The 27,315-nt window shown below is 39.5% G+C and overlaps 2 protein-coding genes across 5 annotated transcripts in view; one reads left to right on the top strand and one right to left on the bottom strand.

Moving 5' to 3' along the window:
• LOC134378800 (serine/threonine-protein phosphatase 4 regulatory subunit 1-like) overlaps positions 1 to 4,210 on the bottom strand; it is a 78,764-nt gene extending 74,554 nt beyond the window's left edge. For all 3 annotated transcript variants that reach the window (XM_063098128.1, XM_063098121.1, XM_063098111.1), the window contains exon 1: positions 4,025 to 4,210. The gene's annotated coding sequence lies outside the window, so the exon portion shown is untranslated. The remainder of the gene's footprint in view (positions 1 to 4,024) is intronic.
• Positions 4,211 to 4,360: 150 nt separating this feature from the next.
• RAB22A (RAB22A, member RAS oncogene family) overlaps positions 4,361 to 27,315 on the top strand; it is a 47,918-nt gene continuing 24,963 nt past the window's right edge. For both annotated transcript variants that reach the window (XM_063106291.1, XM_063106298.1), the window contains exons 1-2: positions 4,361 to 4,653; positions 5,691 to 5,770. In XM_063106291.1, the coding sequence (XP_062962361.1) occupies positions 4,618 to 4,653; positions 5,691 to 5,770 (116 nt within the window). In that variant the 5' untranslated portion in view covers positions 4,361 to 4,617. The remainder of the gene's footprint in view (positions 4,654 to 5,690; positions 5,771 to 27,315) is intronic.

Consider the following 27,315-nt stretch of genomic DNA (forward strand, 5'->3'; position numbering starts at 1 on the left):
TTATTTATGACCACTTTCATAAGGCTACAGCAGCAGAGCCAAGTGGGTACACCAGAGACCTTCTGGCCAGCAAAGACTAAAATATTTACTACCTGGTCCTTTACAGAAAAAACTTGCCCATCTCTGATTTAGAGAGTAGTTTGATGTCTGGGTTTTGTACTATTTTCCTAGTATTAGAATACTCAACTAGATCCTGCTCCTGTTCAAATTATTTCACTTGACAATAAAATTTTTTTAAAAATTGACAATCTTTGATTCAAGTTTATGTTATAGTTCAGAGAAAAAATTGAATGGTTTGGTTTAGGGATTTGAGGGCACACAGCTTGGTTGTGGCTTTGAAAAGAACATTTTTAAAATTGAAAACAAAGTGGGCAGGTGAAATGGAATGCTTTTTGCTTTGGAAAATGTCTTTTACTCAAGGTTGAACATACACTGCCCCTTCCAGCATTAAGATTTGAAGAGTCTATCTATATTCCACTGGCTTAGCTAATCCTATTTTCGCCAAAGGTCCAGATATCATTTGTTGGCACCTAGCTTTTCTCATAAATGGAAGTATGCCCTATTCCAAGTTCTTCCATAGATACCTCTTGAAATCTAAACATTTGAAAACAAATACCTTGTCCTCCAAATACAAATGTATTTACAAGTCAGTCTTTTGAAGCTAAATGTATCTTATGATAACCTTACAACCACTTCACAACTGAAATCTAGCCTTCTAACTCTTCCTGAATCTATGTGTGATCACATGTGACATTTTCATCTCATTTTTTCAAACCTTTTACTATGGAAATTTTCAAACATACGCAAAAATAGAAAAGTCCCCAGCAATCAGCTTCAACAAGTATTTTTTTCAATCCATCCCTCCTCCCGACTTTGTTTATTATATGATGCAGTAATTGAAAACAGACCTCACACATCAAACCATTTCAGCCGCGAATGCTTGTTTGTTTCTGATAGGCCTCCTTCTTTGAACAAAACCATAACACCATTATCATATCCAACAAAATAATAATTCTTAATATTATCTAATACCCAGTCCAAGTTCAATTATTCTCCAACTGTCTCAATAATGTCTTTAAATTTATAGTTGGTTTGTTCAACCAAGGATCCAAACATGACCACATGCTATATTTTGTTGATAGTTCTCTTGGGTCTCTTTATATCTCCAATAGATTCCCCTCATTTTTATTTCACCCATCACTAGCACACATTTAAGTTGTATTTGGCCAAGCAAACCTTACCAGCAGTAATACCTCTTCAGCCTCCATATGCTATAAGCAAACCCAGACATTCAAAGGCCTTTAGGCCCTTAGGCATGAACTCATACAGCTCGACCTTCCACATACAATCCAATAAGAACAACAATATGCCAAGCCCTCCCACCCACTTCTTGCTCTCAAGAGAAGAAATTCAGATTGCTTCAGCAAGCCAATTCTCTAAAATTAAATTTTTTTCTGGGCTGCAATGGCCCGAAGACTCTGAATGATTTAAAAAACAAGGTGTCCATTCATTATGGCTTTTTTTAATTAGCCAAACTTAATCAAGAACCACAAGTAAATCAGACAAGCCTTGTAATCCATTATCGTTAACAGTAACAACATTAATTGAGCACCTAGATCATGCAGGACATTGGGTTATAAAAAGGATGACCTGCGTCTCTGCCCAAGGGAACTTGCAGACTAAACAAAAAGGCATCACATCATTTAGACAAAAGTGCCCAAGGAGGACAATAGAGACAATACCACCCAAACCAACATCCACGCCCCAACCACTGGGTTAAGAATATTTGTGAGGTCACTTTGCAGGGTGGAACAAAAAGAACAAGAGTCAGAAGGCACTGAGTTTGATTGTTAGTTCTACCATTTACAAACTGTGCCACACTAAATAAGTTAGTTAACCTCTCTGATTCTCAGTTTTATCATTTGAAAAATAGGAATAATCCCACCTACCTCACAGAGTAACAACTGTTAACTTTGAATCAAAAGATCTTATATAAAAATCCATTGATGATGATGATGATGATGATGATAAAATCAATGTATATAATACTCACTGTGCCAGGCACTGGGCTAAAATGTTTCATGTGTACTATCTTATCTAACCCTCATACCAGTCCTATGAGATAGCACCTATTCTTATGCCATTTTCCAGAGGAAAAAAACTGAACAGAGTGGGTGAGTGATCCACCCAAGCTAACCCAGCTACAGGTATGGAGAGCCAGGACAAGGGTGTGAGGACTTCAGGGCTGTTGCTGTCATTCACGGCATGATAATGCCTACCCAAATACAGCCATGGTAAGGCATAAGGGTAGCACCGAGGGTGGCATCAATTGGGGAGGAGGGGGCAGGCCCTCCTATTACGACTCTTGGATCAACTACATTGTAAAGTCATAAGATATAGCATCCCATAGCTCCCACCCCTGCCCAAACAGGAAGCCCCAGGAGGCTCCCAGAGTCGTCCTACCCAAGGTGTGTTATGTTCAGAGCCATAATGATGGTTTCTTTCCTTACTGGGTCAAGTCTTCGGCTGTCTGCTGCGGAGTATTTAAACCTTTTTTATTACAGGTCTCAAAAACACCCAATATTTGTTCAGTTAGGGCCAAAGTAAAATCATAATTTTTTTCCTATAAAATCTCTCCCTTTTTGTACATATATATACACATATACATACAAAAAAAGACTGAAAGAAGCTAGCCACCAGAAAAGAGGTTCAACTACCCTGTGGCCACCATGCTGTGAGAAGGCCAACCTAGCCAAGTGGAAAAAGCACCTGGAGGAGAACTGAGGCCCTGGCCAACAGTCCCAGCAGATCTCTTGGATGACAGCCAGGACCCATGCCACCTGTGTGAGTGAAGCTACCTTGGACCTTCCCACCTTCCCATAGTTTCGACTGAAACCACGTGAAGAAGCAACCACCACCCAGTCAACCCACAGAACTGTAACAAATGATACGACGCTGTTGGTTCAAACCACTGAGTATTGCCATTTCAAGTGCCAAGCTACTGTATTAATGTTGTCCCCCACTAAAAGAGATAATGTGTGTAAGGGGTTTAACACTGCCCAGCCTCTGGTAAGTTTCTATAAACACCAACTCTTATTACCAGGAAACGTGCAGATGGGGAAGGAAAGACTAGAGGAAGGACCGTATATGCCTGGTACACAATAAGCCCCCAATCAATAGTAGCTATTTTGATGAAGTCTACATGCTTTCTTCACCAGCAAGCATCTTACAAGTCTGCTCTCTCCCTGATCCATGAGCTCCTGAGGGTGGTGGCTGTTTGTAATTCACCTTTGTAGGGCCAGAGCCCAACACATCGCCAGGCCCAGAACAAGTAGGTGCTCAAGAAACGTTTGCTGAATGGGAACGAAATGCTTCAATCACCACAAATGCGAACTTGGATTTCCAGGATGACAACTCCCTCAGCTACCAGCCTTAAAATGATTCCAAAGAAAAGGAGAGGGCAGGAAGGCACAAGTGAAAGAGACCCACTTAAGAAATACAGGGGCCGATGGGCTCCGTGGGACAAGAGATGGAGCTGGGCTTGTGGCCATGACACTCGAAAAGTCCGTGCAACTCCGCGGCCGGCTACATGGACAGCGGGATCTCCCAAACTCCCCAACACTCTCCAAAGTCCCAGCGAAAGGGCGAGGCCCTGGGGTGAAAGCCACCCACCTGCAAGGTGGCCGCGCCTCCTCTGCCAAAGTAGACTGGGACTTGGGACTGGCCCTCCCGCCCCTCCCGCGGCAGCTGGGGAAGAGGAGGAGAAAGTGCCGGGAAGTCAAAAGTTTCCCAACAACAACAAAAATCCTCCCCCCCTCCCGAGAAGGGAGCGATCCCCGTCCTCAGCCCGCCCCTGCCCGGTGAGGAGGGACCGCCATCAGTAGATCAAGGTGGGTGGGGTCCCGCTGTTCTGGTCCCAACATGCAGGGCCGGGCCTGTGGCTGCCCCGCCCCCCGCGCTTCGTGCACCGGGAATTCTGTGAGACAGTCCCAGGGAGGGGCGGGGCACCCCAACTCTTACTTACAATCGTCTAATTCATCCGGCAAGTCCACAAAGTACAGGGGGATCTCTGAAAACCAAGAGACACACAGGAGTTAGGAGGGGCAGCGGCGTCGGGCGGGGCTGGGGGTGGCCAAGGGCTCCCGGGCCCCAAGGGTGGCCCGGGGGGCGGAGGAAGGGAAGGGGTGCTATCCCGGCGCCCCGGGAGCCCAGTCCCACTCACCCGCCATCTTGGGAGGGGCAGAGGGCGGGGCCTAGGCGGGGGTGGGGTTCGGGAGTCAGGCCACGCCCCCGGCCCGGGCGCCGGCGGGCCCCGCCCTCGCGGCTAAGGTGGCTGCCGAGGTGGGCGGGGAAGTCAGGTGACCGGCCGGCGTCCCAAGATGGCTGCGGCGGTGCACTGGAGGCCGCGACGGCATCCCGGCTGCTGAGGCGGGTCCCACGCAGCTGGCGGCAGACAGGCGGGGCCGAGGGCCGGCGGACGGGCGAACGCCGCCTCTGCGCGCCCCGCGGCCGGGGTTGGGCCGTTCGGCGGCGGTGCCAGGGGATGTTCGTGCTAGGCCCGGCCTCTCCCTCCTCAACTTAGGGCGGCGGCGGGCCCGCGCCCCTGGCTCCCGGGCCATGGCGCTGAGGGAACTCAAAGTGTGTTTGCTGGGGGTGAGTGGAGTCGGGCCCGGCCGGGAGGGCCTCGGGAGGCCGGGCGGGTGGGGACCCCGGGTCCCCCATGTCTCCTCCACCCTTTCCCCTCGTCTCTTTCCCTAACGCCGCCTACCCGGCCCGCGGACCCTTCCTCCAGCCCCCGGGCCGTCCCGCCCACCCTCCTGAAAGTCCTGGAGGCAGGAGGGACCCTTCCCCTTCTTCTGCCCAGAGCCCGTGGACTTTTCCCGCCCCCCAAGTGCAGAGAGCCCTCCCTGCCTGTCCTTTGCATCTAGGTTAAGAGCTGCTCTTAAATAGTTTCCTCCCAACGTATCGAGACAGTAGTGGGGAGTTGGCCAAGTCTTCCAAAGTAAAACCAATAACAGGGCTTTAGTTTTACAAGCACAGTTGTCCTCCTTTCCCGTCTGTTGGATGTTTTTGAACTTGTGGGATACCCCTGACAGTTTTCACAGTTTCTCTGCAAAGGAACCCTTCCTGTAGAGCAGGGAGGTGTTCTGATCAGGAAGCCCCAAAGACTAGTTTGAAGTTTCAGCTTCCTGTCCTGTCAAGGGCAGCTTGGCCATTTCAAAGCCTTCTTTCTGAGGTTGATGCTCTCTCTCCTGAATTTCTGCCTTAAAGATTGAAAAGAATTCCAATAACTAGTCTTTTTTTTTTTTTTTGCCTTCCAAATATGGTGGGGCTGGAATTCATCAGAGATTACTCAGAAGTAATTCAGGGGCACATAATACTAATAATAATACTAATACATGTTAAAAACCAGATGGGTTTCTCACATTACACAAGAGGCAGAAACTTTGAGTCTTTCAGAAGGTCTTAATGTTTCTTAAAAACTGCAAAACCTCTTCCTTATAATACATTTTGAAATCTCCTAATTACTCCACTGAATTTTTATGAGAACATCCTTTCAGTCCCTCAACTTACAAAATTTACACTTCTAGGATGATTTTTCTAGAATCCTGAACTTTTGTCACAAAGTAGTTTTCAGTGTCAGCAAGCAGGTAAACTTTTTCTCAGTCACCCATCTCATTCTCTTTCAGGACACAGGTGTAGGTAAATCAAGTATTGTATGGCGGTTTGTGGAAGACAGTTTTGATCCGAACATCAACCCAACAATAGGGTAAGAGATTAAGTTTATTTAATGTATGTCTAAAGGTTCCTTGACAGTCCCTCCAAATAAAAAGTGTGTTACAGGTATACCCCTGCCATTTTATACTCAGTGAATTCTGAGTCACTGGTTCCCATCATCTCCAGAAGGACTTGAAAGAATATAGTGAGGATTGTTGTATTTTACAAAAATTATCTTCAGATTTGTGGGGAGTGAAAAACTTCAAAATGAAAATATGAATTAGAGTTTTACTTATTACTAGAGTAAACATAGAAGCTTCGGTCTATAAATATTAATAGCAATTACACCTTAAAAGAAGGCAGATGAAAACAGGTCCTGGTACTTACTTTTTCAGGCATGTCAACTAAAAGAGATCTAGATGGTTTTAGTACTTTCTGAAAAGTGGTAGGATGGGGTCCAAACCCCTCTCACACATTCCTACACTAGAGGTAATAATGAATTAATGAATTAGTGTTGAACGGTATGGGTTTTTTTTGGGTCTCTGCTTCTTTGGATTAGTGAAGTTGAATGTTCGTAGGTTTTTGACTCTATAAGAAAACTTCAGGATATTTGAATTTCATAATACTAATATTTTCTCTACACGATATGTTGTGTTTTATAGTTTTTAATACACCATTAGGCTTGTAAAACTAAATAGCTGTTATGCTGTGTTGTTATTGTCAAACCCCAATCAAATGGTTTTCTGCTTTTAAAGAAAAATTCTGTATTATCCATCATTAGGATAAATATACCCTTGTGCTTTATCCAGATCATTCTCTGCCCAGTAGAGCAATATTTTACAGCCTATTGGGGAAACTGCTGTAAGATTATCCCCTGAGAAATTATAAGCTCTGTTGTCAGTTTATGTATTCGATATTATTGATATCTATTTTGTCAAACTCTGTGGGTTTCCTACACATTTGAGGGCATGGGGATGAAATTCATCACTAACTACTTCTGCAATTAAAATGCCTTTCAATGTCCTTCAGGAAAGAACTAGGTATGTCTGCATGTTTAAAATGTGACCTCACCCTTCTCAGGGCCTGCCTGTTACTACTTGTGTGAGAAAGTGAAGTGATAGGAAGTGACAGCAAGTAGTGCTGGTGATTCAGTGAGTGACACACTTCACAGTGAGTCAAAGCGAAAACCAGGAACCCACAAGATACCTAGATGCCACCTTGGTTAGAAGTGTTCTTAAACAAGGAGAGAGAAGAATGAAGGGTATAGCTTCATAGATCTTGGTGAGGCTTGTGGCTGGGCTTCCACTCTTCCATTTGCCAGCTGTTCCCAATCTGCCAGATGCTTGTGGTTCCTGAGTCTCCTGTAGTCCTCTCTCTCCAACAGGGGGTCTTGGCTCACATTTCACAAGAAGAATGCAAGGCTTTCTCCTCATTTCCTTCCTTCTACCTTTCCTTGTTTCTTTTTTCTCAGCCTCAGAAGGTGGCTTCCTGCTTCATGACCAATCCTACACACACCCCTGAGCTCTAGAGCCCCATCTCATCAGTTATCCCCTTTCTTATGCAGCCCTACCTTCTTGTCATAGCCTGTAAACATGCTCGTAATCCACCCTGTTCCACTAAAGCAGTCCCATTCCCCAACCCTGCTGCTCCAATCGTGGAACTCCTGAAAGAGCAGTTACCACTTCTTCAAGTGCTGCTTACTCCTCTGTCATCTTGGTTCCACCCCACCATGCCACTAAAACCACATTCACTTTGTACCAGTTCCCATCTAACACCCAAGGTCAATGGCCTTTTTTTTTTTTTTTTTTTTTTTTAAAGCTTTATTCATTTATTGGGTATCTACTATGTGCCAGGTGCTAGACTGGGTGCTGGTGATTTAGACCAGGAGTCTGCAAATTATGGCTCTTTGGCCCACCTCCTGTTTTTGTAAATAAAGCTTTATTGAAACTCAGTCACATCCATTTGTTTGCATATTGTCTTTGCTGCTTTCGGACTACAGTGACCAAGTTGAATAGTACTGACTAAGACCCTGTGGCCCACAAAACCAAAAATATACTATCTGGCACTTTTCAGAACAAGTTTGCTAACCTCTGATTTAGGCAAACTCAGTTTCTGCCCTAAAGTACCTTACCTACAAGAGAAAGGAGAGAGACATATCCTGTAACTAATGTACAAGAAGTGATTTATTCAACCATTTTCTGTGCTACAAAGGAGAAATGGGGAGTGCTGTGAAAGCATATATTGGAGGCCTGACCTAGGCCTGCAGAGATGGATGAAGGTGTGAAGCACTTAGAAGCACTGACATGTAAATACTAAAAGATGAGTGGATTATACTTCAGTAAAAAGTTATAAAAGAAAAGTTTTTGAAGAGCAGAAGTGATCTAGTTTGTGGTGGTGACGAGCAGTGAATATAAGAGAGCTGGAACAGGTGTGGAGGACAGTAGGGGCAGTGAGGTGGGAGGGCAGGGCAGGTTGGAGGAGGGATCAGAAGGCCAGAGTGGCTGGAGGACCAAGAGCAAGAACAGGAGGGGTGGCCAGGGAGGCTGGTGAGGTAGCAGGGACCTGACCACGGGGCTCTGGAGATTGGAGGAGGATCCCACACCACTCACTGCAGGACACATCCCCGTCTTCTTGGGATGAAACTCCTCTGTCCTCCCTAGTTCCCTTCTTGCTTCCATGACTGCTCTCTCATGGTTGTCTCCTGGCCTCTCCTCCTGCTTATTTGGTAAAGTTGTTCTTCCCCAAGCTGCATCCTGGCTCCCTACATTTCCCATTAGTGCTCACCTGCTGTCCCACAGCTCAGCTTCATCTGTGTGGTGTGACCCAGAGTCTATTTCTCCAGCCTTTCTTCTTAGGTCCAGGCCCACATCTCCAACCCATGATTTGAACCTAGAACCCTACAGAACTCAATATCCATCCCTCCTAAAATCCCTCACTTCTAAATCCCTCACTCTTATATTTGTGATCTTCCCTAAATGGCTCAACTGTGTCGTGGAGTGGGGAAGAGCATGGGCTCTCAAAAACCATCCCGCCTGGGACTTCAGTGGGGCCTCGGCCATGTGCTAGGTGGGAGAACTTCTGTGCAAGTGACTAAGCCACTCTTGGGGGTAGGGAGACGATAGTTGTGCTTACTCCAGGGGTGGTTGGAAGAATTCGGTGACATGCAGAGTGGGCACAGGAAGTGTGCAGTAAATGTTGGTAGTGGAACTATAATCATATGCTGTGACCACATCCCTCTCCACCCTCACAGCCCACTCCCAAACCCCATTCATATCTGTCCTGCCCTGCCACTGGGACCTGGGCCCTCCTCCTTTCTTGCCAGTTTCATAACACTTGCCCAGTCACCTGGCTCTCCCACTTCCAGTCAGTCCTCCTCATTGCTGCTGTGTGAGCTTCTTAAAAGACAAGTCCGTTCCCTTGCCAAGACCATGGCAGAGGAGACCTTTCCTAGTCTGGACCCAGCCTCTCTCTTACCTGCTTCGTCCATGCAGTTCATGCGCACTTCTCCCCCAACACTCACCAAGTAACACCCTTTCCACACCTGTGCACTTTGGGGGCCCTTTCTCTTGTCCCCTTGGCAAATTCCTGTTTTTCTGTCAAGACTTAGGTGCACTGTTTGCCCCTCTAATTGTTGCAGACACCAAGGCCACCAAGGGCCAGGCAAAAAGGTAAAGGGGAGGTGGGCCAGGTGGAAACTTACTTGCGGCTCTCAGGTGTGACCTGCCCCCATTCCCTGCCTTCCCTGTACTCTACTCCTCTGGCTCCTCTTCTTACCACTGTGGGCACCATGCTGCAGGCTCCTTCAGACTCTTCGTCCCTTGCTCTTCCCTGGGTTCTGAGGACCCCCTTCTTGTTACCCTTTAGTCTACTCTTGCTTGATCTCATTCATGTCACTTAATTCAGGTTGCAGCCATAGTCAGGATTTTCAAAGCTGTGGCTTTTTTCAGACTTACGCATGCTTCTGGTTCCTCCTCCATTATTCTGAGAACCTCCTATCCGCACAATACGAATACACTGTGGGAAGACAAGGCCACCGTTAAATTCACCGCTGGAGTGAGCTGTGGTCACCAGAAGGCACTATGTTCCTCAGATGTGCAGGGGTAGAAAAATGGTTGACAGTCACTGATCTGCATGTGGATGAATCCCGTACCAGTAGTACCACATTCTCTCCATACCTGTAGATTCTGCTCATCACAGGGCCTGTGCCCACAGACCCCTAGGGACTCTACGTGTTTGTGATGGAGCTCATGAACTCCCCATCGTGAGCTTGGCCCTCTGCTCTTTCTGTGGATCCTGTGGTAGGGGAAAGGACCAACATGTCCTCACTTACTCAGGCCAGCAACCTGGGCATCCTTCTGAAATCCCCTAACTAACCATCCCCTCGCCGCAGCCAGCAGTGAGCTCCTGTCCAGGCCACCTCCTCAATATTCCCTCCATCCCAATTGCTGTTATCTGACTTACAGGCCTTCATCTTCCCTCGTGGGGGTGAGACATGGACTCTGGCATCTGACTGGACCACAGCTGTGCCACATGCTAGCCAGTTAACTCTGGGTAGCTTAGTCCCTGATCTGTTCATCAGCCAAATAAGGATGGTAATAGGACGAGCTCTATATTGTTAGGAGAATTCCATGAGACACCCATGTAAAATGATTAACAAGTGCCAGGGACACTGGGGCTCAATAAATGGTAGCTGTTGTTTTTTAAACATTTAAATCTTTTATTTTAAATTATTTTTATCAAAGCAATGTATACGTGGTTTCTAAAACATGGAATAGTGTCACAGAGATTATAAGTTGAATGTAACAGTCCTCTAGAAATGGAAGCAACCCCTGTTGCGATGACATTTAGCTATCTTTTCCAATCTTTCCTCCAAATTTTTTTGATAGTATTCATATACTGGTAGTTCTTGATTTTCCTCACTACTCCCCTCCCCCTCCATATTAGGCATTATCTACAGATTTTTTCCTTTGGAAAAATGGGAATTTAGCCATCAACCTCCTCCCATGCATTTGCCTTCCATCTCTCCATTAAAGTTCTATCATGGAGAGTGATGTGCTATGTATAGAATACAGACACTCAAGCAGGACTGTCTGCTTCACCTTCCAGCTCTGGCACTTAGTTGCTCTGTGGTCTTGGGCAAGTTATTTAACCTCTTTGTGATTTAATTTGCACATTTGGGAATACTTTGCATCGTCTAACTTATTATAGGATTGTTGTGAAAATTGAGTTAAAAGGTAAAAACTACTCACAATGGTAGATAGTAATAAACGTTTGTTATTTTTTCATAATTGCTATTTTTTAATAAACTTCTAATACTGTAGTTTTGAGCATTATACAAGTGGATAGACAGTATATATATTTTTTGTCTACTTTTTTCAGACATCATGAGATTTATCTATGTTGCTTCATGTGATAATAGTTTCTTCATTTTTGTCACTGTATAGAAAGTATCTTATTGGATGAATATACAGAGTTTATTGATTCTACTGTTGGGCATTTTGTTTTTCATGTGGACATTTGTTTGTCATTTGGGGCTATTACAAATAATTCTGCTATGAACATTCTTGTATATGTCTTTTGTGCTCATATGTGTGAGTTTCTTTGGAGGGGAGGAGTGTTCACACTCACATATGTATCTGGTAGTGGAATTGCTGCATCACAGGAAATATGTATCTTCGGCTCTAGTAGATATTTTCAAAAGTATTGTACCAATTTACACTCCTACCAGCAGTGTTTGGGAGTTCCAGTGGCTTCATATCCTCTACACCATTTGTTATAATCAGTTTTTAATTTTAGCTCTTTTGGAGGGTATGTGGTAGTATCTTGTCCTTGTTTTAATTTCCCTTTCCCTGATGACTAAAGCTGCTGAACACTCTTTCATATGTTTATTGGCCATTTGGATATCAACTTTTGGAAAGTGCTTGTTTAAGAATCTTGCTCATTTTTCTATTGGGTTGTCAGTCATTTTCTTATTGATTTGTAGGCTTTGTCTATATCTTCTGAATACCAGTCATTCGTTGGTTCTGTGAATTGCAGATGTTTCTCCCACTCTGACTAACCTTTTCACTCTCCAACAAGGTCTTTTAATGAACAAAAGTTCTTTTTTTTTTTATTTTCAGGGTTTTTTTGTTTTTTGTTTTTTGTTTTACATTCTATGATGTTGTGGAGCAATTGGGGGAAAGGAAATAGGATGGGAGAAGGAGGAAGAAGGAGGGGTAGAGTTGATGCCTCTGGCACCCCCCCCCCATTCCTGCAGGGGAGACCAGGGGCCTTCCAGTAGTGGCTTAGTCATTGCTGGGCTGAGTGCAGATGTAAGGGGTTGTTGCTGAAACCCTTGCCCCGGAGCCCAGGGCATGTCTTGCGGTGGCTCAGTGGTCATGGCTGGGCTGGTTGTGGGTGCTTGGGGAGCATGGCAGAGGCCCTCAGCCCGCCACCACCCTGGCTTGGGAGAGCCCGGGGTGCTTCCTGCAGTGGTTCAGTGGTCGTCACTGGGCTAGTTGCAGGTGCTGGGGGGTGGGGAGAAGTTCTTACTTTTAATGTAGTCCATTTAAAAAGTCTTTTCCTTTATGGTTAGTGCTTTTTGTGTCATTTTTAAGAAACTTTGATTTATGAAAATATTTTCCTGTTACCTTATAGAAACTTTTGTTTTGCTTTTCAGATTTAGATCTAAAATTCACCTGGAAATGATTTCTGGATGAAGTGTAAGATAGAGGTTAAGTTGTGAGTTTTTTAATTTTGTTTTGTAGTTTGATTCCAACAGGAATGTTAAATACTCCTGCTCCCATTTTTTATTTTTTAAAGACCACCTGGAACCCACTGCTCTACAGTGAGCCATCATTGTCATAAATTGAGCATCCACACTTATAAGTCTCTTTTTATGGATCTTCTATTATATTCCATCAGTCTGTATTTTCAGTTGATTTTGCTGAAGTATAGTTTACATACAATAAAATGCAGCCATTTTAAGTGAACATTTTGATGAATTTTTATAAATTTCTACATCTGTAGGATCACTACCATGTAAAAGATGTAGAACATTGCCATTGTTCCCTTTTGCTCCATCTGATTCAATCCCTCCCACTACCCCTGGCTCCAGGCAACCATCAATAACCTTTCTGTCACTTTAGATTATATTTGCCTTTTCTAGAGTTTCATATAAAGTGACTACCATTTTTGTATTTTTCTATGTCTGGATATCGTTTTTTGAGATTTGCCTATAATGCATGGGATAGAGTTTGGATGTGTTGTCCCCACCAAAACTCGTGGAAATCTGATCCCCAATGTGGCAGTGTTGGAAGCTGTTTGAGTCATGGGGGCGGATCCCTCATGAATGGATTAATGCTCTCCCTGGAGAGTGGGGGTCCTGAGTGAGATCTCGCTCTATTAATTCCCACAAGAGCTGGTTGTTTAAAAGACCTTGGCACCTCCTCTCTCTCTTTCTTGCTTCCTCTTGCCCTGAGATCTGCTTGTACCCACCAGCTGCCCGCCACCTTCCGCCATAAGTAGAAGCAGCCTGAAGCCCGCACCAGATGCAGCTGTCCCAGAATCGTAAGCCAAATAAACCTCTTTTCTTTATAAATTACCCAGTCTCAGGTATTCTGTTACAGCAACACGAAATGGACCAATACAGCATGCATCAGTAGTTCATTCCTTTTTATTACTGAGTAGTATTCCATTGTATGGGATATACTAAAATTTGTTTATTCATTCACCAGTTGATAAACATTTGGGTTTCCAAATTTTTTGCTATTATGAATAAAGCTCCTGTAAACATTCATGAGTACATCTTTATGTGGACATATTTTTTTTTCTTTTGGATATATATATAGGAATGGAACTGCTAGGTCATGTGGTACATATGTGTCTGATTTTATAAGAAACTGTCAAACTATCGTCCGAAAATAGTTATACCATTTCATGTTCCATCCAGCAATATATGAAAGTTGCAGTTGCCCACATCCTTTCCAAAACTTTGTATTGTCAGTCTTTTTAATTTTAATTTTATTGGGTGAGTAGTGGTATCCCACTAGCTTTAATTTGTATTTTCCTAATGACTGGCGATGTTGCTTATCTTTTCATGTGTTGTTTGTGTCTATTTAAATCTTTGCCCATTTCTAATTGGGTTGTCTTCAAATCTATTGCTTTTCATTTCCCTAACAGTATCTTTTGAAGAGCCAGTGTGTTTCATTTTGATCGTCTAACTCATCAATTCTTTTTATGTTTCATGTTTTTTGTGTCCTGTACGTCCTAGGTCACAAAGATTTTCTCCTGTTTTTTTCCCTAGAATTTCTATAGCTTTATGTTTTAAATGTTGGTCTGTGATCTGTTTCTACTAATTTTTCTTTACTGTGTGAGGTAAGGGTCAAGGATCACTTTTTTTTCCATATATCAGTCCAGTTATTCTAGCAATGTTTGTTAATGTTGAGTTCTGCATTTACTGAATTAAATTACTGTGTCACCTTTGTCAAAAATAATTGATATGCAAGGGTACTTCAAAAGGTTCATGGAAAATAGAATTGAAAGATAATACAAATCTTTCTATGAACTTTCTGAAGTACTCTCATATATGTGGGGGTTTATTCCTGGATTCCCCATTCTGTTCCATTGATCTATTTGTCTGTTCTTAGGCCAGTACAATACTGTGTTGATTGCTGTAGATTTATAGAAAGTCCTAAAACCAGGTAGTGTACATTATCCAATTGTATTCTTATTTTTCAAATCTGTTTGACTCCTATAAGTCCTTTGCATTTCTGTATAAGTTTTAGAATCATGATGCCCAATTCCATGAATAGGGTGTATTTCTCCACTAATTTAGGTCTTTTTTGCTTTTTATCAGTTTTTTAGTTGTTCCTGTACAGGCCTTGCACATATTTTGTGGCCCAAAGTATATCATGCTTTTGATATTGTTATAAGTGGTGTTTTTTTATTTCAATTTTTAATTGTTTGTTGCTAATACATAGACATAAAATTGATTTTTACATATTGACATTGTATCCTGTGACTTTGCTAAATTCAGTTAGCCCAAGCAGCTTTTTTGTAGATTTCTTGGAATTTTCTTAGGTATACAATCATGTCATCTATGAATGGACAGTTTTACGTCTTCCTTTTCAAACTCTGTGCCTTTTATTTCTTTTTCTTGCCTTATTATACTAGGTAGGTAGGACCCCCAATACTGTCTTGAGAAGTGGTGAGAGCCAGAGTCCTTGCTTTAACCCTGATCTTAAGGAAAATCATTCAGTCTTTTACCATTAAACAATGGCTAACTCTAGGTTTTTAATAAATGACCACTGTCAGGTAGAGGATATTCCCTTCTATTCTGAATTAATGAGATTTTTAATCAAGAATTAAGTTGAATTTTAGGGCCGGCCCGTGGCTCACTCCAGGGAGTGCAGTGCTGATAACACCAAGGCCATGGGTTCGGATCCTATGTAGGGATGGCCAGTTCGCTCACTGGCTGAGCGTGGTGCTAACAACACCAAGCCAAGGGTTAAGATCCCCTTACTGGTCATCTTTTAAAAAAAAAAAAAGAATTATGTTGAATTTTATTAGGCGATTTCTTAAAAAATATTTTGAGCTATTTATGTGAGTTTTCTTTTTTAGTCTGTGAAAATGGTGAGTTAGCAATGTTTGATACTAAAATATTAACCAGTCTTGCATTCCTAGGATAAATTTCTCTTGGTCATTATTCATTATCTTTTTTATTCATTGCTGGATTTGATTTACTAAAATTTGAAGGATTTTTGCCTCCATGTTAATGAGGGATATTGGTCTGTACTTTTCTGTAATATCTTTCTGTAGTTTTGATATCAGAACCTCATAAAATGAGTTGGGAAGTGTTTTCTCCTGTTCTACTCTTTTGGAAGAGTTTGTGTAGTATTAGTATTATTTATTCCTTAAAGGTTTGGTAGAATGCACAAATGAAGCCATCTGAGCAGGGAGGTATTTTTGGCAGAAAATTTTTAACTACAGATTTAATTTCCTTAAGAGATATAGGCCTATTCAGGCATCTATTTCATCTTAAGTAAGCTTTGGTAGTTTGGGTCTTTCAAGGAATTTATTCAGTGTAACTATGTTTTTCAATTTATTGGCATAAAGTCGTTCATAATGTCCCTCCATTGTCTTTGTAATGTCTTTAGGATCTGTAGCAGTAGCCCCTCTTCCGTTCTTGATATTAGTCCTTTGAATCTTCTCTCTCTTTTTCCTGATCTGTTCAGCTATATCCATTTTATTGGTCTTCTTAAAGAACTAGTTTTTGATTTCATATTTCTCTGTTTTCTACTTTATTGATTTTTGCTTTTACCTTGGTTATTTCCTTCCTTTTGCTTATTTTAGGTAGAAGCTTAGGTCATTGATTTTAAGGCAACCTTTTTTTTTTTTTCTTTTACGAGCATTTAGAACTATAAATTTCCACACTGGTTTATGTAGATCCCACATATTTTGATATGTTGTATTTTCATTTAGTTCCCTGTTTCTAATTTCCCTTGTGACTTCTTTGACTGTTGGTTGCCTAGAAGTATGTTTTCTAATTTCCAATTATTTAGGAATTTCCCAGAAATTTTCAGTTATTGATTTCTAGTTTAAATTCGTTGTGATCTGAGAACATAGTCAGTATTATTTCAAATCTTTTACAGTTGACATTTGTTTAATGGCCTAGAGTATGGTCTGCCTTTGTGAATGTTTCATGTGCTCTAGAATGGAGTGTTCTATAAATGTTGAATAAAGCAGCTTGGCTAATAGCATTGCTTATATCTTCTACATTCTTACTGATTTTTATTTTTCATATTTGCAGTGAAAGGAATGTTTGAAACAACTCTAATTGAGGATTTGTCTGCTTTTCTTTTTAGTTTAATTAGTTTTTGCTTCATCTATTTTGAACTGTTGTTATTGAATGTATATGCATGTAGCATTATGTTTTCTTGATGACTTGACCCATTACCATTATAAAATGTCCTCTTTTTTCCCTGGTAAGAATGCTGGTTCTGAATTCTACTTTGATATTAATTTAGGCTCTTCAGCATTCTGTTTGCATATTTCTTCCCATCCATTTACATTTAACTTATTTATAGCTATAATTTCAAGTGGGTTTCCTGTAGACAGAATTACGGGTTTTGCTTTTATATCTAATCTGATAGTCTCTGCCTTTTGATTGTAGTGGTTAGACCTGTGCTGTTTAATACACTGCCACAAGCCACATGTTAAAACTAAAAATTCACATCTTCAGTCATACTAGCTACATTTCAATACTCATTTCAGAAAGTTCTGTTGTATAGCACTCATTTAGACCATTTTTATTTATCATAATTGTCAGTGTGGTTTGTCTTAAATCTACCATATTGCTATATTTTCTTGCTATCTCTGCCCACTTTTAATGATTTTATTTTTCCACTATTGTTTTGCTAGCTCTTCCTCTTTGTTTTTATTATTTCAGTGATCGTACTAGAGTTTACAATATATTTATCAGTCTACCTTCAAATAATATGCAATTTCAGATACAGTGTAAGAATCTTACAAGAGTATGTATGCTTGCATTTCCTTTCTGTCGTCCTTTTGTGCTGTTATTGTCATATATTTTACTTCTACATGTTATAAAATCCACAATATGCTGTTTTTTGCCTTAAATAGTGATCTTTTAAGAGACCGTTAGTCTTTTTTTTCCCTATCCTTTTGCCAGTATCACAATTTCTTAATTTCTGTATCTTAGTAATGAGTTTTAATGTCCAGTGCTGTGACTCTTCTATGTTACTCAAAGAATGTCTTGGCTGTTCTTGGCCTATTACATTTTATATAAACGTTAAAAATCATCCTATCCATTTGTACATACACCAACACACTAATCCCACTGTGTTTTTGATTGGCATTGCATTGAATTTATAGATTGGTTTGGAGAGAAATGACATCTTTATAGTATTAAATCTTCTAAGATATAAACATAAATTATCCTTCTGTTTATTAGTATTCTTTTTCTCTCAGTGTTTTCCCTACTCTGTGTAGTAGACTTACACATCTTTTCATTAGATTTATTCCAAAGGGGTTGATGTTTTTAGTGCAGTTTTGTGCTGTTAATGTGGTAAATGGTATTGTTTTGAAATTTTCATTTGTTCATTTCATACAGAAATACAACTTATTTTTCAATTGAGGTTATATCCAATGACCTTGCTGAATTTGCCCATTAATTTATAGAGCTTATATATGTGGATTCTTTTGTGTTTTCTGTGTACACTTTTATATCCTCTGGGAATGAGAGGGTTTTTTTAATCTTATTTCTAAATCTTTAGCTGTTTATTTCTTATTTTATTGGATCAAGTAGGATCTCCAGTACAGTGTTGAATAGAAATGGTAATACTGAGTATTCTGATCTTATTCTAGTCTTAGGAGGAAAGTTTTCACTATTGTACAATTAAATATGTTTGCTATAGGTTTTTTTGTACATACCACTTACCACATTACAGAAGTGCCCTGTTTTCATTATTTGCTGGATTTTTTTTTTTTTTAACATGGATAGTGTTGAGTTTATCAAAAGATTTTCCTATGTGTATTTGGCTGATCACATAATTATTCTCCTTTATGCTATTAATGTGGTAAATTGTGTTGTTGAGTTTTCATGGAATAAATCACTTAGGTCATGATGTGTTATTTTTATATATCATTGGCTTTAGTTGACTATTATTTATTCAGATTTTTGTGTCTATTTATAAACGAGATTGTCATGTAATACTCCTTTTTGTAGCATACATTTTAGGTTTGGTATCAAGGTTATGCTTGCCTTATAAAAGAACTGGTGGGAAGCTCTTCTGTGGGAGAGATTATATAAAATTGCTTTTATTTTTTCCTTAAATGATTAGTAGAATTTATCATTGTTGCCATCTGGGCTTTGAGATGTACTTATGAAATAGAGTTTCACTAAGGAACCTGTTCATTTCATAGTTTAAGATCATTCATACTCAGGTTTTCTGTTTCTTCTTGTACTGGTTTTGATATATAGTGTGAGGTTTTTTTAAGGATTTTGACTCTTACGTATACTTTTTCTAGCTTATTGGCATAAAGATGTTAAGATTCTATGTTGATATCCCTTTTTCATTTCTGATAATAATTTGCCTTTGATCAGTTCTGTGATATGTCTGTTCTCTATTTCGTTAACTTCTGCTCCTTTCTTTACTGTTTCTGACCAGTTCAGTGTGCTATTCTTTTTCTAATTTCTTGATAGATGGTTGTATCACTGATTTTTAGTCCTTCTTTTCAGTTGTATTCCTTATATTTTAAAACCTTAACCATGGCTTTTCCTGGGTTCAGCAAGTTTTTACATATCGTCACTTCATGGTCATTCACTTCAAAATATTTTCCAGTTTCTATTACCATTTCACCTCTGATCCAAGTGTCATTTAGATATGTGTTTCTCAATTTCCAAAAATAGGGATATCTTCTAGTTAACTTTTTGTCAGTGATTGCTGGCATAATTGTTTTGAGGTGAGGGAACATATTTTGTATGATTTAAATCCTTTGACATCTGATGCAGTTTGCTATGTGACCCAGCATGTGGTCAATTCTGGTAAATGTTCCATGTTTATATGAAAAGATTGTATGCTCTGTAACTGTTAGGTGCCATCTTCTATGAATGGAATTAGGTCAGGTATATTAATCGTGTTCATTTTTTGCTGTCTTTGCTGGTTTTTTCGACTACCTGCCTTTATCAGTTACTAAGAGAAATGGGTTAAAATCTGCCACTTTGGTTATGAATTTGTCATTTTCTCCTTTTCGTTCTGTCAGTGTTGCTTTATCTATTTTGCATCAACATTAGGTACCTACAGACTTAGAGTTTTATATCTTGTGGATAAAGCAAACCTTGTAACATTTTGAAATGTACTCTTTAGCTCTGAATGTTTTGCCTTGAAGTCTAATTTGTCTGTTATTAATATAACAGTATTCTTTCCTTTGGTCAGTATTTGTATGGTACATTTTTCCCCCATCCTTTTGTTTTTAACCTTTCTATATCCCTATGTTTAAGGTGGGTCTCTTGTAAGCAGCTTAGGATTTGATTTTGATAAAGTATACTCTATATAACCACCACACTAATCGAAGTGCAGAAATTTCCATTGCCTCAAAAAGTTCCTTCTGTGAGTGTAGCTCCCCATAAGCAACAATGGTTGTGATTTCAATCACTATAGACAAATTTACCTACTTTCAAATTTCACATAAATGAAATAATACAGAATATAGTCTTTGGTGTCTGATTTCTTCCTCATGAAATAGTGTTTTGCAGATTTAGCTTTGTTACATGTGTTGTTACATGTATTGTATGCCCTCTGCATTGGGTAGTGATATTCTCCTATGTGAATAGACCACAATTTGTTTTTCCGTTCTCCTAGTTGTGGACATCCAGGTTGTTTCCAGTTTTTGACTACTATGAATATAGATGCTGAAAACATTCTTTTTCAACTTTTCTTGTGGACTTGGTTTTCATTTCCTTTGGGTACATAACTAGGCATAGAATTGCCAGTTTATAGCATAGGTGCATAGAACTTTCTGAGCGTAGAACTCAGCGTAGAACTTTCTGAGACGATGGAAATTTCTGTATTTCGATTAGGGTGGTGATTATATAGAGTATACTTTATCAAAATCAAATCTTAAGCTGCTTACAAGAGACCCACCTTAAACATAAGGATATAGAAAGGTTAAAAACTTAACAAGAAGTTGCCAAACCCTTGTCCAAAGTGGTTGTATCATTTACCCTCCCATCAGCAAGTACAGAGTTCTGAATGCTCTACATCCTCACCAATATTTGGTGCTGTCTTTTCAACTTTACTCATCCTAGTAGGTATAAAATGGTATCTCATTGTGGTTTTAATTTGCATTTCCCAGATGACTAATAATTTAATTATCTTTGCATGTGCTGATTTGTCATTCATATATATTTTATGAAGTCACTATTCAAGTCTTTTGCCCAGTTTTAATTGATTTCTTTGTCGTCTTACTGATACATAGAAATCCTTTATATATTTAAATATAGCTCTTTTGTCAGATATATTTATTGTAAATATTTTCTTCCATTCTGTGACTTACCTTTTCATTTTCTTGGTGATATCTTCTAATGAAGTGGAGTTTTAATTTTAATGAAGTCCATATCATTGATTTTTGGTTTTGGTTCATACCTTTTTTGTCCTCCCTAAGTAATCTCTGCGTGCTCTGAGGTCTCAAAGATATTCTCCTGTTTTCTTCTAGGATCTTCATAGTTTTAACTTTCTATTGAATTCTTTGATCCATCTCAAATTAATTTTTTATACATATTTTATATGTATTTTGTATTATATGAGGTAAAGATAAGGTTATTATTTTCCCATGTATTTATTTAGTTTTCCCAGCATCATTTGTTGAATGATGTTGTCTTTCCCCTTTGTATAGCCTTGACACTTTATTCAAAAATTGTAATATTGAGTCTTTTTATCCATGTGCATACTATCTCTCTATTTACTTAGGTCTTTTTAAATTTCTCTCTGCATTGGTTTGTGGTTTTCAGTGTGGAAGTCAAAGTATTTTTGTTAAATTTCTTTCCTAAATATATAATTTTTTTTAGCTATGGTAAATAGAATTATATTTTTTCATTTTTATTTACAATTGTTTTTATCCATATATAGAAATGCTGTTGATTCTTATATATTGACCTTGTATACTTTAATCCTGTTAAATGTATTAGTTCTAGTAGCTATCATGTAGATTCCTTAGGATTATTTACATACATGATCATAAATAAAACAGTTTTACTTCTTCTTTTTCTATTAGTTTTTCTGTGCCTTTTTGCATTGGCTAGGACCTCTAGAACCATGTTGAGTAAAAGTGGTGAAAGCAACATTTTTGCCATTTTTCCCAGTCTTAAGAGGAAAACATTCGATATTGTACTATTAAGTGTGATGCTAGCTCTAGGTTGCCCATTTTTAGGATAAGGAAGTTTTCTTCTGTTTCTGGTTTGCTAAGCGTTCTTTTCAAGAATGGGTCTTGAATTTTGTCTTAATTCTTTAGATGATAATATTGTTTTTCTCCTTTCTGGTAATCTGGTTGATTACTGTACTGTATGTTGCTGAGTAACTAATTATCCCAATACTTAGCAGCATGAAACAACAAACATTTTTTATGGATCAGGACTCCAAGTGGCCTAGCTAGTATGGTTCTGGTTCAGGGTTTCTCATGGTATTGCAATCAAGATGTCAGTTAGGACTGCAGTTATCTGAAGGGTTGGCTGGGGCTGAGGGGTTCGCCTGCAGGATGGCTCATTCACACGGCTGTTGCTAGGGGCCTCCGTTCTTCAGTTCTTTGCTATGTGAGCCTTCTGTAGGACTGCCTGAGTGTCCTCACAGCAAGGCAGCTAACTTTACCAAAAGCAAGTGATTCAAGAGAGAGCAATGAGTAATTTGCAGTATCTTTTATGATCTACTCTTGGAAATCACCTTCCATGGCTTCTGTTCAGTAGAAGGGAGTTACGAGCCCCTCCCAAATTCAGGGGTTAGTGGAAAAGCTCCACTCTTGAAGGGAAGAAGAACATCCAAAAAATAAAAAAGTGAACATATTTTATAACCACCACAATTGCATTCATTGAATTTCAAAAGTTTAACTTTTCTTATAGTATAACCTGTGTTTAAATCGTGAGTAAAGTTCAGACAAACCCAAATTGAGAAACATTTGACAATACAACTGGCTTATAATCTTCAAAAGTCTAAGGTCAAAAAAGTCAGGGAGAGACCATGAGAAGCTGATTCAGGCTGAGGGAAACTAAAGAGTCATAACAACTAAATGTAACATGTGATTTTGAACTGGATGTTTTGCCAAAAGGATATTTTTGGGACAATTAGCAAAACTTAAATGGGTTCTGAGGAATACACGGTAGTAGTAATGTGTCAGTGTTAAGTTCACAGTTTCAATAATCGTATTCTGCTTATTTAGGAGAATAATCTTGCTTGTAGGAATTGTGTACTAACATTCAAAGGTAATGACGTACCAGCCAGCCACCAAAAAAAAAAAAAAAGGCAAAGGTAATGAGATAACCTATCAAATGGTTCAGGATAAGTATATTCTATACTTGCAACTTTTCTATAAATTGAAGATTTTTTCAAAATTTTTTAAAATGGTGGCTGTTGCACTGTAAACTACTTTTCCTCCCCGTGTCATTAAAAGATAGCTATTTGATGTAAAAAAAATTTTAACATTGTGTTGCTGATGCCCTCTTCACAGGATACAGGCTTTACCAGCCCAGACTCAACTGCCTTACTCTCCCTGTGTGTATAGGTACTCTATTCTCATCAGGCTTTGATACCCGACTCTAGGCCACTATGGCTCCCACCACCACCACTGTGAATACCTACCTGCTTGGCCTACCTGATAGCAACTTTTGGAGTAAATTACTATTCACAGCAGGAAGAAAAGAGCAAAAATAATTTTATTTTACACACATATTACAATTTCCATTGCTCTTCATTCCTTCCTATAGAATTGAGTTTTCATCTGATGTCATCTACCTTACTTCAGTTTAGAGAACTTCTTTTAGCATTTCTTGTGTTCAGGGCTACTGGTGAAAAATTTCCTCAGTATTTGTTTATCTTTTTAATGTCTGCATTGCATCCTTACTTTTGAAGTATGTTTTTGCTAGATGTAGATTTCTGGGTTGATTTTTTTTCTTTCTTTCAGCACTTTAAATATGCTATTCCATCTTTTCCTGGCTTCCAGTGTTTTTGTTGAGTGTCCTGTCATCGTCCTTGACATCGTTTCCCTATACATAGTGTATCTTTTTTATTCTCTGCCTGCTTTTAAGATCTGCTTTTTTATCTTCTGTTTTCAGCAATTTACTATAATATGCTAAGTATGTAATATATTCTGGGTTCATTTGGTTTCTTAGATACGAAATTTGATTATTTTTACAAAATTTGGGACATTTGTAGCCATTATTTTGTTAAGTACTATTTTCTGCCCCATTCTCTTGCTCCACTTATGGGATTCCAATTACATATATGTTAAATAGGTATTATACCACAGACCACTGAGGCTCTGGGTTGGTTTGTTTGTTCCCCCACCCCATCTTTTTCTCTCCATTCTTAGGATCACATAATCTCTATCAATCTGTCCTTAAGTTCAATTGATCCTTTCTTCTCCTGTTTTTCTGTTCAGCATATCTAGTATTTTTTTTTTTTCATTTCAGATACTGTCCTTATCATCCTTAATTCTAGATTTTTTTTTTTTTAAAGATGACCAGTAAGGGGATCTTAATCCTTGATTTGGTGTTGTCAGCACCACGCTGTCCCAAGTGAGCTAAGTGGCCGTCTGTATGTAGGGATCAGAACCCTTGGCTTTGGTGTTGTCAGCACCACACTCTCCCAAGTGAGCCACAGGCCGGCCCTCTTAATTCTAGAATTTTTATTTGGTTCTTTTTAAAATTTCATATTCTTAGATTCCCCATCTGCTCACTCATTGTGACTCTTTTTCTATAAGTCTTGATTATATTCATAATAGCTGTTTTTAACATCCGTATCTGCTAATTCCAACATCTGAATCATCTGAGGATCTTTTACTATCTACTGTTTTTTCTCTTTATCTTGGGTCATATTTTCTTTGCATGTCTAGTAATTTTTTATTGCATATTGGACACTGCAGAAGATATGTTGAAGGGATTTTAGATTCTCTTATCTTCTACTGAAGAGTACACCATCTTGAACTTGTGGTAGCTTGGTTGTACACTTTATTAAGATGGTTGTGTTGGGGGCCAAGCCTGTGGTGCACTCGGGAGAGTGCTGCGCTGGGAGCGCGGCGACGTTCCCACCACGGGTTCGGATCCTATATAGGAATGGCCAGTGCACTCACTGGATGGGTGCCAGTCACGAAAAAGACAAAAAAAATTTTTTTTTAATTAAAAAATATAAAAAATTTTAAAAAGATGGTTGTGTTGGAGTGTTGCTGCTTTTAGACTTACAGCAAATCTTTATTCCTGAGACATTTTCTTTACTTCTAAGGTATGGCCCTCCTGGGTTTTCATTCAAAGTGTTCATTGAACCTCTGTAGCTTGGCAGGATTCAAATTTCTAACTCTTCTCCCCTGAAGTTGGCAGCAGCTAAAATCTCTGCTCAGCTTTTTTCAGCCTTCCAGCTGTTGCTGTCCATTAGACTTCTTGGAATCTTCCCAGTTGCATATGCAACTCAGGAGTCAGCTGTGGGTTTGAGAGGATTTTATGTATAGATGTGCAGCTCCCTCATCTGTAGCTCCCTCCTTTCCAGGACGTTCTCTTTCTATTTTCAGCTACACTGGCAGCCATGAACCTCATCCCCTAACACCTCTAGACAGTGCTGGTGTTTGTCCTAACATGACTTTTTTTTTTTAATCGCTTTCTTCCTGTCTTACTTCATTTCAGCCACATGGCCCTTCTTTCCAAACATCTGATATTCTCTCCCAATTCAGGGCCTCTGCATTTACTCTTTCCTCTTTTTGAAATGTTCTCTTCCCTCCAGATATTTGCTTGGTTTGAGCTTCTCATCTTTAAGTTTCATCCAAGAGGTTTTTCCTACTATTGTATCTCAATTTATCATGCCAGTCACTATCACGATCCAATGTTTTGTTATCTTCATAGTATTAAATCTAAATATTAAAAACTATAATCATCTATTTGTTTACTTATTGTCTGTCCCCATCACTCCAATAAAAACACTGTGAGAGGAGCAGTTTTATCTGAAATGATCACATCTGTATCCCCAGCCCATAATAGATGCTCAATAAAAATTGTTCTTTAAGATTTTTATAATTGTCCAGGCTGGCCAGTTAGCTCAGTTAGTTAGGGTATGGTGTTACAACACCAAGGTCAAGGGTTTGGATCCCCTTATCGGCCAGCCGCAAAAAAAAAAAAAAAAGAAAAAGAAAAAAGATTTTTATAATTGTATACATTCATGTCTCTATTTACCAATCTGTTTACTTGTGATCCTCCTCTTACCAGCCTGTGTCCCCATTATTTCACTGAAATCATTTTTGTAGAGTTTAAGATCAACCTGTGAATGACCAAATATAATCCACAGATTGTTTTTTATTGTATTCGTCTTCTCCAGAAATATCTGGCTTTATCTTGATTTTTTTTTCAATCCTCTTGTTACCTGGAGTACAGTTCTGTTCTGATTCTCCTTTCTACCTCTTGGGGCAGTCCTCCTTTCTGTTTCTCAGCCTTAGTGTCTGCCCCTAAAATGTTGAAGCAGTGGGGACTCCTTGCACAGCCTGCATGTCTTCCTAGGTGATTTCATTCATTCTCACAGCTTTGAGGGCCACTTTTCTCCAGTGACTCCAAATAACTTCTGTTTCAATGCAGACACCAGGGACTCTGCATATCTACCACTGTACTACTCTTTCCACCCTCTCATCTCCAAAAACTTTGTCCTGCCTTGCCAATAAGGGAGCAGTTAACAAGTTCACCATTGAGTGTAAAATGGTACCATCAGTATGAAGGACAACTTGGTAAAATCCATCAAAATATAAGTAGTAGTAATAATTATGTGCTTCCTTAAAATGACCCTGTGTCCATTCCTATTCAGATATAAAAAGTGACAAGAGACTGTCATTCTCATCCAAACAACCAAAATAAGCAAAATAAGTTTTTAAAATTCCATTAGTCGGCTGAGCACACAAGGAAACTTAAGTGAACTAAACTTCAGAATGTGACAGGCCATTCAGAGGACATCCAGAGGGTCAAGGAGAATCTGCCATTGATGGGAGCACTCGGGCTGTCAACTGCAGAGACTTGAGGTGGGCCAGTGAGCTCAGAGCAGACTCTCCACAGGAATCCCTGCCTTCACTGGGCATAAGGTGACAGCTGCCACAGCACAAAAATGCAAGGGTAGAACTGGAAAGCAAAAAGAATTCCTCAAAATCTTGATCCAAATCACTTATCCTTTCCTCAGCTGCGTCCAGTCTGCTCTTAAGCTTATCTAATAAAAATGTTCATTTAAAGTCAGGTCAGTAGAAAGTATCCAAACGAAAAAGGAAGAAAAAGGTTAAAAAAAAAAAATCCAGAAGAAAAAAAAAGATGCTCAGTCTCATATACACACAATTGGCATCCCAGAAAGAAAGGAGAGAGAGAATGGAAGAAATAATTCAAGTGATAACAGGCAAGAACTTTCCAAAACTGATGAAGATTATCAAAGTACAAATCCCAGAATACCTGCAAACTCCAATCAGGATAAATATACAACAAACCACAGCCTAGGTATGTTACAGTCAAACTGCTGAAAGTCAGAAATGAGCTGATCTTAAAAGCATTGAGAAGAGGTATAAAGAACATTTTGTATACAGGAGAACAGTCATAATAATTATCACTGACTTCTCAACAGAAACAGTGGAGGACATAAGACAATGATATAGTGTCTTTAACATAGTATTTTAAAAAAACACACAAAAAAACTTGCAAACTAAACTCTGTATCCAGCAAAAATTTCTTCAGAAATGAAATGAAAATATTCTCAGACAGACAAAAGCCAAGAGAATTTGTCTACAGCAGACCTTATCACAAGAAATACTAAAAGAAATTCTAAAAAGACTATTGACTTTTAAAACAAAAATAACAACTGTATTATTGTGTTTATAATATAT

This window comes from Cynocephalus volans, chromosome 1 (genome assembly GCF_027409185.1).
Source record: "Cynocephalus volans isolate mCynVol1 chromosome 1, mCynVol1.pri, whole genome shotgun sequence".
In the NCBI taxonomy this organism is placed as follows: Eukaryota; Metazoa; Chordata; class Mammalia; order Dermoptera; family Cynocephalidae; genus Cynocephalus; species Cynocephalus volans.